This window comes from Hibiscus syriacus, unplaced genomic scaffold, assembly GCF_006381635.1.
Source record: "Hibiscus syriacus cultivar Baekdansim isolate YM2019G1 unplaced genomic scaffold, ASM638163v2 tig00113124_pilon, whole genome shotgun sequence".
NCBI lineage: Eukaryota > Viridiplantae > Streptophyta > Magnoliopsida > Malvales > Malvaceae > Hibiscus > Hibiscus syriacus.
In genome coordinates, this window is record NW_024063444.1 from 3,272,782 (window position 1) to 3,287,818 (window position 15,037).

General features: G+C 31.7%; 1 protein-coding gene across 1 annotated transcript; it reads right to left on the reverse strand.

Annotated features, from left to right (window-relative positions):
• Nucleotides 1-6,020: 6,020 nt before the first annotated feature.
• Nucleotides 6,021-6,563, reverse strand: LOC120185865 (MAPK kinase substrate protein At1g80180-like). The gene has a single exon (XM_039189968.1). The coding sequence runs from the start codon at nucleotides 6,451-6,453 to the stop codon at nucleotides 6,052-6,054; it is 402 nt and encodes a 133-aa protein (XP_039045899.1). The 5' UTR covers nucleotides 6,454-6,563; the 3' UTR covers nucleotides 6,021-6,051.
• Nucleotides 6,564-15,037: the final 8,474 nt, after the last annotated feature.

Consider the following 15,037-nt stretch of genomic DNA (forward strand, 5'->3'; position numbering starts at 1 on the left):
ATTTCGCCTCGGCGATGCACGCAATGATACATCCCATTTGATCACTAATTCTTTTTTTTTTTCCTGCATAGCACGTAAAGGGCAGAAACTCTCTCCATGGCCCAGTTTACCACACAGAAAACAAAAGATCTGAAGTTTTTCATATTGAAAATTTGTATAAGTGAAATGACCATTCGGTAAGGCAATCTGCTTCTTCCTTTTCAAGGGTTTCCGCACATCTAGCCCCACTCGAATACGAAGGCTGCCTTTATAGCCCAAAGACTTGATTTAATCATCATAGTCTAAGAATACCCCTAAAAAAATTCCCGATTGAGTTGCAACCTGTCTGGAGATGAAACCCATAAGCACATCATTTGCAATGACCCATAAGTCAATCCGATTTAAATCCACTGCCATTGGATCTTCTTCTCCTTTTAACCCGTGAAGGATCAAAATATGGGCACTAAAATACCAAGGTACTTCTGCTTCAATTCTATCCGCATCCACTTCATGGAAGAGGCGAAACAGATACATACCCTCTCCAAACTCAGTGATCGATATGCCCCCAATCGGATGCCACATGTTGGCTAAAGTTACTCGCATGGCTTGGAAGTTCACTGTGCTCCCCGTGACAAACCGTCCGACGAAGCAATTATCAAAAGAAATTGGGATCGCTTCATTCGTCTGTTCCAAGACCATCGATTCCTCTTCCTCCTCACCTAGATTAAGTCCTTCCAATTCTAGTTCCAATTCGCCCATGAAGAAAGATTAACACGATCAACACAAAAAAAAAAAACAACAAGCAGGCTAGCAGAAGTAGAAAACTGAGAAAATTCAGAGACGTTCCAAAAGGCCCGAGAGACGGCTGCCAAAAGCAGAGAAAACCCTAGCACAGAGGATTAAGACTTTATAGAAAATTGTAGTTGAAGAACAAGAAGTTAAGTATATATAGAAAGTATTTATCAAAAGAAATAATTGAAGTTACATGTATATTTGAAAGTGATTTAAAAAATATGTGATTTAATATTTAAAGTGATTTGAAAAAATGTGATTTAAAATAGAGATGAGAAAATGAAGAAATTAGAAAATTAAAGATGGTTAAAATTGAAAATGATGTCGTTTTAATTGTTTGTTATTTAAATTTAAAAAAGTATAAATTTGATTCAAAACTTATACCAAAATTAAAATCAAGTTGAATAATTAAAATTAGAATAAAAACATGTATTTTTTTTAATGGAAGGGATTTAAGTTTTTCTTTTTTAGTTTTAGTATAATTATCGGTATTTAATATATTGAATAATTAATTTAAATGAGTATTATACATATCTATTAAACAATGATTCTTTTAATATATTTTATTCTATTTAAATATATCTAATTTGTTTTACCATCGAAATCATTTGATTTATGACATATTTTTCTTATACATTGACGAGTTATTTCTTGTTATTTCAAATATAATTCATTGTATAGTGTAATGAAAGTAGTGCATATTAAAATAGGAAAAAAATATAAATTATTGTATAATATTCTCTCTATCGTTTTGAATGATAATCTATAATCTTAATTTTTGATTTTGGATCAACAGAAAGGTTTTCAACACTAAATTTGATTCTTTTTACTCTCTTTTGAATTGGCTGGTATGGTATCACTTTAGATATTCAACAATATTTTTCTCTCAGTGTTCTTCCATGTTACATATTTATATAAAGAAAACGTTCAACCATTGAACACATACAAGTTTCTGGGGTAAATTATATATCAAAAGTCATAAATGTATCCATTATTTCTATTTTGATTATCTAATTATTTAAAAAAAAATACTAAATAAGATGTTTTTCCATAAGGTTCTGAGTTTAAACAGTTATGTAATACATTATTAATTATAAACAAATACAATCTTATATTCACTTTAAACTATTTAAAAAATATTAAAGTATAACAAACGTTATCTCCCATAAAATTAATAATCTTCACAAAGAAAGTCACATTTTTTTATTAAAAATAAAACTTTTAAAATATATTATATCAAATTAGGAGATGGATTTAAGAGTCTGTTTCAGTTAGGGCTGATGGTAAGCAAAGGGAACACATTTGGCAGCATTCTCCACCATTATTTCTTTACCCCACACAACCATACAAGTCCAGTTGCAGACACCCCGACAACAACATCCAACATACATTTGCTTCATCAGGAACCGTTGAAAAAGGAGCACACAAAACCAACATGTATTTCATAAAATAACACGAAGAATTATATATACAAGTATGGGTGTATATTCTTTTACATTATTTCAACCCTCCATGTCATCTATATATAACCGAAAAGAAAACACAAGAAAATAAAACAATGGGGGTGGGGGATCCGAGTATTAGGTGGCACCTCTAGCCAACATATTCTCGTAGTTTTCAATGGATTCAAGCCTCTGGAGCAGAAGCTTGTGCCTGAACTTCTGTATAAAAGCCTCCGCACTCTCGTTTATGTCCACGGACGGCTTTTTCTCCAGGACAGCACCGACTGCCTTTCTCTCTGTCATGCTGTTCTTATCATCTTTCAGCTTACGGTCAGCATTTGGGTCTGCAAATTTGGAGCTCTGGTATGGATGGGGCACCGAGCTTTTCTTCATTCTACTAATATTTCCTCGATCCACTGCTTGTTTCTCGACAAGGAGATGGTGATCTGTCATGCTTACATATTTAAAGGCAGCAAAGTCAATTATTTTATTAGGCTGCGATTCCATTTTACAACGTTCGTTGCATCAGCACGCCATGTACTTGGAATTTTCAAATACAAGATGGAAGAGCATCATTTTTCAGCTCTAAATATAGTTTTCTATGGATTGGCCAACTCTCCAACTTAATCGAAATACTGATTTTATTTATCCAAAATCTAATTACAAAACTGGTTTTATTTAAACTATTAAAGTTGCTTTTTCTTATATAAATACATCTTCATGACTAATTTTATTTATTCTTAATCACTGAAATAAATATTCCATTCTGATCTCAACATATCTTGGTGAAAAGTATATATGAAGAAGTACTTAGCTAAACAATGCTCTTTTAATATGCATCGATGTTAAACATATTTAAAATATAAAAAAGTTATAATATATTAAATAATTATGATTTTTGTGCCTAAGATAATCGTATTTATTAATAGTCCAAGAAAATTACAAGAGATTTGCTTCAAGTAAAAGGGTTTGTAAAGTCTATAATGCCTACATATGATCCTCTTCTTTTGACTTTGAACATATAATTCTCACGCTCGCATTCAAGAAATCGAACATGCATTTGTATAGGTCAACATAATATTCACATATATGCTGGAAGCTTCGAGATATATAATATATATTAGAGTTTGTAATTTAAATATTTGATGTTATCTTCTCATTTTATGGTAACAATATATGTTTTTCTTTTAAATTGCCCATCTAACTCAGTTGATAAAGAGCAAATCTCTTAATCTTGTGGTCGTGGGATCGAGTCACACTGAGGCAATTCATAACAGAGGTCTTCCACGGAAGCTGCTCTCAATCTGGATTGGGGCAGCCTACTATCCTACCTCCCACTTACCCCATTACATATGGGAATAGGGTCAGCTAATAATATATGTTTTTTTTTATTAAGATAAAATAATTATAAAGTATTATCTGTTTTAAATACTTTTAATCATTTAACAACGATCATTCAATCACTCTGCTGCAACCGTTGGTGCTCGAACTCGTGACCTATGAAAACAATAACAATTCTTTTAACTACTAAAATAAATTGATTCGTACATTTATAAAATTGGCATTTATAAATTATAAACATATATGCCTGGTAGATTCAATGTACATTGTATGAAAACAATTAAAAATTGTTGATTAATTTCCAAGAATCGTAATTATTACAAGTGGTAAGGCCATATTAATATTATTTACGTGTGACTTTAAATAATGGGGTAAGGACAAGCTGTAACCCATGTGGGTAGCCTAAACGCCAGGTATGGCTAAAAAATAGTGTTTGCCCACGATAGGATATTGATTTAATACTGTTTTCATATTATTTTATTCCATATAATTTGATCTCCACCACCTCTCATTCCATGTTATATAACTTATTTTGGGATTAAGATCGATTTGGTTTAGGTTTTTAAACTGATTATTTTAAGGGTAAACTATACAGGTGGTCTCTAATGATTTCAGTCCATTCAATTTTGATCACTGGTTCAAAAAAAAGATTGATTTTGGTCGTTTATGTTATCAGTCAGACTTCTATTATTGGATTAATGAGAGTTAAAGGTCAAGGAATCGAAACCGAACGGATCGATAATGTGAAGAACCAAAACTGATCTTTTTTTAACCAATAATTAAAATCGAACGGGTCGAAAATATAAAGGACCACTCATATAATTTAATATAATTGATTTCGTCTGTTTTTTCAATTTGGCTAAAACTTAAATTGAAACATAAAGAGGAGGGCGACAAACACTCCCTTAAATATTTGACACTATTTAAATATTCGATCTCATAATAATATTTTATGAAATTTGATTTAAATTAATTAATGAATACATCAAATCTAGGTGATTAAATTAAAAAAATAAGTTTTACCAATAATCTCACGTCACAGATAACTGAACCTATCTATGAATAGTCAACTATATTTGATTGAATCTTCCTAATGAGTGACTAGGAGTACTTTTTTCATAGCCCAATGAAGCCCCAAATCTAAAGCAAATTGTATCCCTTGACAATTACTATGGCTTCTAACAACACAAAAATTTTTAATTTAACATTCGAACGTTAATCTGAGTTATGGATGGATTAGTTAGTTTAAGGACTAAAATGTCTGACCTAATAAAGTTGAGGGGGCAGATTATTCTACCTATATTTGTTTTTAGTTTTGCAACCAACGCTTAAGTGAAGCCCAAGCTCAAATTTAGGCCTAATCGTAGAACACAATAATAATTGCAAAAGTGGACAAATATGGCCATTATCCCTTAAACCCTTTAGCTTCAAAAACATAAAAGCTCACCCACTGCCCACCATGGAACTCCTTCACATACTCAAATTTCGTCTCTTACCATCTTCGACTCCGCCAAATTAGCCCTCGACATAGCTTTCCACCCGAATTCTCGTTTCCAGACCCGCATTTGCAAACCCGAGTCCACTCTTCCCATCTCGAAGTAGGGATAAATCGAGAGGGAGAGACGGATAGTTACTAGTCTAGAATTGTATATAATTCAAATATTTTTTTTATTAATAATCTATTTTCGTGATTAAATTAAGAAATTTGACCAATATTGTACATCCCTGACTATATCTCTCTTCCACAACTATTAGCTAAGTGGGTTGATTTCAGGGTCTTGGAGTAAGAGGAAATCGAGGTTGCATGAGATTGAGGCAACAAAGGGAAAATGAAGTACAAAATTAGGATCGCCGAATAAAGTGTGGATGCAAAGCATATATAGGGTGGACACGTATTTATTATAGAATTCAGATTTTTTAATATTAATTGTCTATTTTATTATTATTGTTTATCTTAAAATTTTATTTATGTTCGTTAATAAAAAAAATCAATAATTATTATGTGTTTATGTTTATCACAAAAATATTTTTTTGGCTCCGCCACTTAATACGTACTCGACAGTCAACTACTTTCGCGAGAAAAGCAATGCATTCAGATTTCAGGCACACTATTTCAATGAAACTAATAAAGACGAACAATGAAAACAGTATCGCCTGTGAAACTTGTCTAATTCTAGTGTTTGAACCAAGATTTTGTACATGCGAAACTTGGCTCAATAAACATCCAAATAAACATTTATACAGATTAATTCAATTTACATATCCACCCATTTCACAAAATAAAAAAAAAAACAATAACAAAATGAGTGGGTTATCAAAACTTTAAAACACCCAACTCTCTTATCTGTTCATATGGATGGACTTCAAATTAAGCTTAAATCTCTCTAAAATAACCTATGCATACATAAATCAATATACCCATAACTACACATCAAGTTCGTCGGAATTTCCAACTCGGGTCACCGGAAATACAAGTAATATATTAAAACACCTATCTCTATCTACGCTTACCATGCTTAATCCTACGATTATTCGTGGCTTGTTTCCCAAAAGCACTGCAAAACCCACAAGCTGAAACCTTTGGAGAAGGCGGGTAAATGGCAGGAGACACCTTACCGGTACGGTAACCGCGTCTTTCACCGCCGTTAGATCGGCTTCTTTCGACGGTGGTGTTGATGGGTGCAATTGTCGGCTTAGCATCCTTAACGACATCAACTTTTTCTGGGTTGTTATTGTTGTCTTGCACCTGCCCTTGTTCTTCTGGTTTGGTCTCTCCTCCTTCTACTTCTTTTTGTTCTGGTTTCATTTGGCTTAACTCCGACAAGAACTTGTCGTCCCAAACAATCCCTGAAGAACCTTGCCTCCTAAAGGACACTGCAGATCTTTGAAGACCAGCCATGGTAGACGGCAGCTCTCATTGGATCTTTTAATCTCTGTAATGAAACTAAAACCATAGTTTTTTTTTATCTTATAATTTGTTGTAAATAACTCTATCTATATATGTGTGGATAGAGACAGAGACATGAATTTTGAAGATTTGGTTAAGGGTAAAAAGTAATAATAAGAGAACTTGGTCAATATTTCCATTTTTCATATATATTTCCTTCTTGTCGAATCTTACCGTTAATGATTACGGATGTTTAACGAGCTAATCATGTTACTCGACTCGTTACTCGTTAATTTAATGTTAAAATTTTGTTTAACTCGTGTTTTTTAAAAAAATTTATTATTCGATTCGTTGCTGGTTAAGCTCAATTACTCGTTACTCATTAAACTCGATGCTCGTTGCTCGTTAAGCTTATAAAAATTTATCCAAAAAATTCAAAAGAATTTATGAAACAATTTCAAAGTCTAAACTCCAAATAATAATACACAAATATATTAAAATAATAAATAAGGTTTGATTTTTGGTATAGTAAAATATTAAATTAATAATTTAGTTTTTTTTAATTAATAGTTTTTTAATTTATCATCTTTTTTATTATCTATTACTAAATTAATATTTTTTGAACGAAATAATTTTTAAGATAACTATTAAAAATATATAAAAAAAAAATTAACAAACTGTTCGCCAACTTATCGAGTCGAATTAGACTATGCTCAACTCAACTTGTTAAAGTATAGAGTCGATCACGAGTTCGAGTCTAATATCTACCGGCCTTTGACTGAGTCGAGTTCGAATCTAATTTCCATCGACCTTTGACCGAGTCTAGTTCGAACTGCTCAACTCATTAAGTACTCCTATTAATAACTAAAGGAAGACTTTTAATTATGGATTAAAAATATAATACTTTATATTACGATATTATATTTAATGTATTGAGAGTATATGAATAATTTTTTTACTAGTTTAGAATAATTATAAAATAATATATATTTAATATATATTAGCCAACAATTCTTGAAATATTTATTTACTCATTATAAAAAATTAAATTATTTTTACATTTTTATAATGAGTAAATAAATATTTCAAGAATTGTTGGCTAATATGTAATATATATTAAATTTAAACATTAAAAAAAAGTCTAAAAACTTCATCAACATCTCTCTGTTCTCCTCAACTGTCTTTATCATCATGGGTCATCATGTTATCAACAACATTACATTAAACACCTGTTTTTTGAGATAAATTATTCGTTTAATATTTAAACTATGCGTTTTTATTCATTTTTTATATTTAAACTTTTAGTTTTTTGAAAAACATATATAATGTTTAGTTTTTGTTTTATTTTAGTATCATATCGTTTAAAACTTAATACGTTTAGTACCTAAATTATCAATTTTGATTTATTTTAGTATCTAAACTTCTAATTTTTTACAAAACGTGACGTTAGGTTTTTAACAGAGATATTAAAATGAAACAGAAACTAAACATTAAGTATGATTTAAAAAAAATAAAAATTTAAATACTAAAACATATTAAAACTGATAATCTAAATACTAAACACAATTTACTCATTTTTATTGATAGAAAAGCCTATTTTGAACTATAATTAGTGATATGTGGTGCAATGATTAATCAAATAATCAAAATTAAAGCAAAAGGGTTCGTAGATAATGACAACTGTTAACTAGCTTGACCTTGTTGTTATTTTGCCCTTTAGAATACATAGCATGATCATGAATCCAAATAACTTGATTGATTGATTGATTCATTTGAAATTGCTTTTCATTTAGATTCTATGGGATTGAAAGATAATTATCGGTGTTTTTAGCTCATCATTTCCATGTTGAATTCTTCTTTCTTGGATAAATGAAGAATGTGAAAGAAACATAACACCTGTCGTTTACCTTATGTATTTAGATTTTTTTTTATCAAAATAGGTGGTTGATATTTTAAAGTTTATCATTTATAATGTCTGCTCTTAATTACTTTTTGGGAAAAAATGTTATCCAATTAATGCTTAACTCGTAGTATTTTTTAAATTTCTTTTAATTTTATTAAAAAAATTAGAATCTCTATTTTTTTAAATCTTTAAATTGCTTAAAAATTCTAAAAACCTCAAATAAATAATTATTTAAATAAATAAGTCCTCCAGACATTATTTAGAAGAATAACCTCCAATTCGTCCACATCGAACGATTTTACGGCCTGCGAACTGCGTGTTAAATTCTCACACTCTCCAACACTCGAGATACATCCGACGTGGGCGCACTTTCCAGTTAAGTCAATAAAACAATTGGATAAAATGGCTTTGCGCATTGCGAAGCGCGAGGTAGCCTTTATAATCTAAAATATCGCGAGATTTATGAATGACCCCGCAGCCTGCAAAGCTCGAGGACAATAGATTCCCTACCCTCCCTTTAGTGTCCATAGCCTTGTTCGGATACTATTTTTGGGGTGGAAAACTGAATTTTTTAAATTTTTTAATTATAAATGCATAGTATTGCAATTTATCTTTTAAGATGACTATAATATCAAAATATATAAGACATTTTAATCGGGGTAAAAATGACGTTGAAAATGGTTAGAAATAATGATTTGTGAATAAAGAAGAAAAGAAATTGTTTGATAGACATATTGGAGTGCTATTTCTCACTTGTAAATATGAGTAATATGTGTTGTTAATTAAAAAATAAATAATGTAAAAAGCCCATTTAATTGATACGTGGCCCTGAGCGATTGAGACATTTGTTCTTCGTGTGTCTGAGATTCCTACATATAGAGCATAATTTCAATTATCCGGTTCTTTCTTGATGTTCGACCGAATCCTCGTCATAAAAAATCTGGGTTGACCGTGGACGATCGATTTTTTTTGTCGTAGTGCATAATTTGTTCGTATTGTAAATTCATCATCAGCTTCATCTGGATCCCATTCATTTCTAATGGAGGCAACTCGTATTCATAAACCTTGAATATAGTTTTAAGTAAGTAAACCTGATAAACGAATCTCATGTAGGGTATCTAAAGAGAAGAAGCATCAACAATGGTGTGCGCACACGAGTATTTGAAAGTTTGGATGAATCCACACTCGCATGTTTTTTCTCGTAAATTAACCACGTATGCGTTGTGTTGTATACCTTCCAATGGCCTCGCAAATTCTGATACACATAATAATGACATTTTGTGAGAGAATCATATGACACTCATCACGTTGGAATGATGTTGGAATGTTTGCAATTTTCTGATGAGGTTTGGGTGGATTTGGTGGCCACCTGTCATCCAGTCAGTTGCTTGTCTTCCCAAGATTGCAAAAAGGGTTGCCAGCCGATAATATGTTGCTTTGACAATAGACGTGATAAACAAATGACACACTCCCTTTAGTGATGAAATTATTGCCTCAACCAAGTTCGTTGTCATGTGGCCATACCGTCCAATCCCATCAAATGATTAAAGTCATTTCTCCTTTGGGATTCTTGCAAGGTAGTTGAAGCCCTCATAATTCATGTGTCTCAGTTCCTGCATCAGGTCCTCAAACTCACGTACGGACTATGTGTAACCTATCAATAAAAATTAGAATAATTAATTTTAAATAATTTTTGTAAAGATATGGTAAACCGAAAAGGGTGAAATACATACCCATTCGAAGCACCATTGGACGCTCATCTTGACTCTTGAACTTCTGCAAATAATTTGTGACAATATGTCGTAAACAGTACTGATGATAAATATTGGGGTTGGCAAGACAGACCCATACGCTGGAGTGTGTATTTGATATCAGCTTCACATGTGATAGAACATATGTTTGTAAATTCATAAGGAATAATTCCCAATAGTCGATATCTTTATTTTCAATAATTACGAATATGGTGAGAATAGTTTTTCTGTTGTCGCCTTGTGTAACCGTCAAAAACATTATTTGAGTGTATCGACCATATAACCTACTGTCATCAATTTCAACAACCAGCTTGTAGTGTCGGAATGCATTGCGAAAAAGTCCAAAATAGCTTATAGAATTGTCATACACCTTGTACAACACGATCATTTTCGTACGCCGGGACTGTTTCCAATTTCATAATTGTTCCCGGAATATGTTTTTGCATAAGTTTAATCCATGGCCGCAATTCATTATATGATTCCTCCCATTGACTGAACAATTTTTGTTGGGCCCGATACCTTGCATATCATGTTTTGTGGTAGTCAATTGTGTACTCGTATAACGATGTAACTATAGCAATACATGTCGCAACCGTAAGACGTGGATTTGATTTGAGCAGCGGAATGAAGGCTTCAGAAAGTACGTGCACATCCAAGTTATGATAATCTTGATTTAGGATATTGGCGGTGTATGTATGTGGTTTGACGTATTTTGTGAGTTTTCAAAGGTTGTTCATCATCTTCAAATATGATACACGAACCCTTCAATTACATCCCTGCTTCTTGTGGAGACATTCAACGATGTACTTATTTGCATGAGTTTTTTTAACAGTTGACGTGACGGAGCAACGTATGTTGTAGTTATTGATTGTAGTAACAACTTGTTATTTTGTCCTAAAACTCAATCGTAAAAATAGTAAATAAAATTGTAAACTTACCAATAAACAAATCAAAATAAATAATAAAAAAATTAAAACATTATATTAACCTGAAAAATATTCCAACTTAGAGATCGCCATCACTACGTTGATTGTGTAACATCCGCAATACCGGGTTAGTGACCAAATTGTAAAGTTTCAGAATTTGGTGACTAAAGTAGAAGAATGAAAGAATTCAATGATTATTTGAATATATATATTGAAGGTTATTTGGTAATTATTAAAGGAAATTAAGGGTATTATGGTCATTTGACCAGAAAGATTTTTATAATTTTTTTAAGGTAATATAAACGTGGGACATTTGAGAAGCATCCAGAGTTCTCTGCTCCTTTCTTCTTCTTCATACGTGGGAGAGCAAGGCAAAGATTCTACGCATAAAGCAATTCCGGAACGTTTGGCAAGTAAGATCGATCAAGGGAAAGATAAGAGATTGGAATTGACTAGTGAGGCCAGGTGAGTGCATATTCAATAGTATACGATGTGCGATGGGAATAAGACTTGCGATGAGTCTATTTCCTAAAGTGTTACACATGAATTCATGATTAAAGGCATGAGTGGAATATGCATGTATGTATGCTTGATGATATGGATTGATCTGTTCTTTTATGTGTTGGATGATAAAGTATAAGTAATTCCATAAGAAAGGTTATGAATTATATGAGATATAAACTATGTGATCATAGTAAAATATAATTATTATTATTATATGATAAGTGAAATAAGCTGGATAATATTGATCTATAGGATGAAGTGAGAATAGTACACTAACTAGGAGATTTGAACATAAATGATAAGATGAACATATAAGATAAGCTAGATGGGAAAGATTCATATGTTTAAATAAAACTATAACACATGGGTTGTATGATAGAAAATTATGAAGTTATATGAGAAGATTATAGGAGTTATATGAAATTGAATTAAGTAAACATATTAGATTATATATAGAGAAATAATAGAAGTGAGATATGTTTATAAGTCTGCCCTAGATGAATATGAATACGAAATATAAGAGTGCTATATGATTTATATTAGGATAAATCTTGAGAATATATATATATATATATATAGATGGATATGAAATGAAATGAGTTATATGAATACCTAATTATGTGATGAAATGGTGGATTACCTGAACATGTGAATATATATATGTCTAAGAGAAGGCATAAGATTAAGATATAAGCAATGTGACTATAAGTATATATGTGCTCTAAGTGATATGACTTATAGGTATTTCTATTATAATGTTACATAATATGTTATATATGTTAAATGAATTATGTGATGGTATAAGAAATGATATGAAATATATATGTGAAAACAAGTATATGTTATGAGATCAGACCTATGACTATAAGCTACGTGAAAGTGTTCTAGGTGTTTTTATATATTACATGAAGTATATGATCTTATGTGAACAAGATATGATAAGTATGTTTACATGAATAAAGGTGATTGGGTGAGAAATGATAGAAATTATATGAAAACATGACATATGTGACATATGAATTATATAGAAATGATCTACGTGTAAGTGAACTACGTGACTATGTGATAATATGAAAAGAAGCTATGTGATACGTGATATGTGAAAGTGAATTACAAGTTTATGTGAATATTTGAAATGAAATAAATGATAACGCCCATGTTATGTGTCATGAGAGCTAGGGGTATAGTTGGCATGCCAAGAGTCGAGGGTCTACGCGGTTCTTCGAGACATATGTATATTCTTTGGAACATGTGTGAAGTCTGGAAAGACACATACTTGATCCCTATCATATGTATATGATTCTTAAAGAATTCTATGTGGTCCTTATGGACATTATTATATGGCACTACGGTGCAATTCTACGCGGTTCTTCGGGACATATGTATATTCTTTGGAACATGTGTGAAGTCTGGAAAGACACATACTTGATCCCTAGCATATGTATATGATTCTTAAAGAATTCTATGTGGTCCTTATGGACATCATTATATGGCACTACGGTGCAATTCTACGGGGCACTTCGGTGCATTTATACGAGCTGTGGTGACAGCATAGTGCACAACCTCTATAGACTCACATATCGATAGTTCTCACATATGTACATGGGCTAATCCAGAGATATGAACAAATATAAGTTAGTGGTATGATAAATGCTATAGAAATGATATGATGTTGTGTGTGTATAGTGTTTGATTGAAAAAGTATGTGATTATATGATAAACTGTTAATGATGAATTATGTGTATGTATGTATTTACTGCAATTAATCTGATATGATTTTATACGATATGAAAAATGCATGGAATTGCTATAACATGATAGAACAGAACATGCATGTATCAATATATGTTTTAAAGTGCATTATAAGTTGTTATGCCTCACTAAGTCTTCGACTTAGCGTGTGATTGTTTCACACGTAGGTTTCGAGAAGAGTAAGGAGTGATGCGGAGCAAGACAGGTCAGTTTTCCTTACCAAAAGATCAGATCAGAAATATTTGACAAAGTATGTATTTGGTTATGTATAAAGTGTTGGCATGTAATAAGTCATTAAGTACGAGCACTCTGATAAAGTCTTTATTTTGATTTAAATAAAGTTTTAAATTTCCCGGGATTTTTCTTAAGAGTCAAGGTTTGAAGAGTCAATGTGACACTTCGGACTCGTATCCGGGTCGGATACGGGTTGGGGCTGTTACATTTAATGGTATCAGAGCCATGGTTTAGCCGATTCTCGGCATAAACCGAAGTCCAAAATGTCATAAAAGGTGTACATGCCAATATAGATTGAAAAAATTCTGATCTGATAGTGTAAGGAATACGTTGTCTTGCTAATAAAATAAGAATAGTTTAATACAGTAGAAATCCGATCATGATAATTTCGAAGTAAGTGAAAGGTGATATTCCTGATTGTGATAGCTATTCACTTGCCCTGGCCAGGCAGAATGAAGAGCGGACACCTCAGGAAATGCCTAGTAAGAAAAAGTTGATTTCAGAAAACTGAAATCATATCTGAATAATGATAGAAAATTTTCATCGTTTGGAATCGGAAAAACGATGTAGAGTAGTTTTGCTATTATGTGAATAAGATAGAAGATGGTGAACGGGTGTCACCATAAGAATGTTAAAAAGATCTAATGACGTGATGATTACGTATAGAAGAACTCAAGGATAAGTGCATCAGTGACAAGCGTATAAGATGTATATGTCAGAGCTTATGAGTTTGAAACGAAGTGATAATATTGCGCATAAACAAGAGTATGTTTATGATAAGGGTTTACAGTTAAGATGAAAAGAGTTAGCATTGGCTAACTAGAGTATGTGATAAAAATGTACTGGAATTATAAGATTATAAGATATTGTCAGGATATGATAACCAGATCTGCAATGGATCTGGATATAGTTGCATATTTGGATCATAGTAATGAGGTATAGTAAAGGAAAAGGAAGTAAGAATTTGTATATTTAAGTAAAGCTGAGGATTGATAAGAAGAGTTTGAAAATGTGTATATCGATGATCAGATTATAGGACATAGGAAGTCAGAATGTTGAGTTTGAGCAAAAGAAATTTCGGGATGTATGAGAATAGAGGTGAAATTGATAAGTTGAGTAAGCGAATTTTGAGATAATCTAGATTGGAAAGGATGTATATGATTGGTATAATAGGGCTTGTGCCCTAGATTGAACAAAAGTTATTATCTAACTGTTAGAGTAAAGGTGCTAGAGTTATAAGATTGGAGGAAAGATATAGTGGAGTTAATTGATTATGATGTGAATTTGAATATAGTTGTATATTCTGAGCAGATAGCTATGATGTAGAAACAGAGATAAGTATTTGCATGGAACCTTCAGGAAGGAAATACAAGTATAATAAATGATAAAGAATGAAGTTATGTATAAGAAATGGGTTATCAGAGTAATGAGGATGCAATGAAGATTGGTACATAAAGATGAGTATAAGTGATAAGACCAGAGTATGTGAATATGAAAGGAAATATATGATTGATGTATAAGGAATA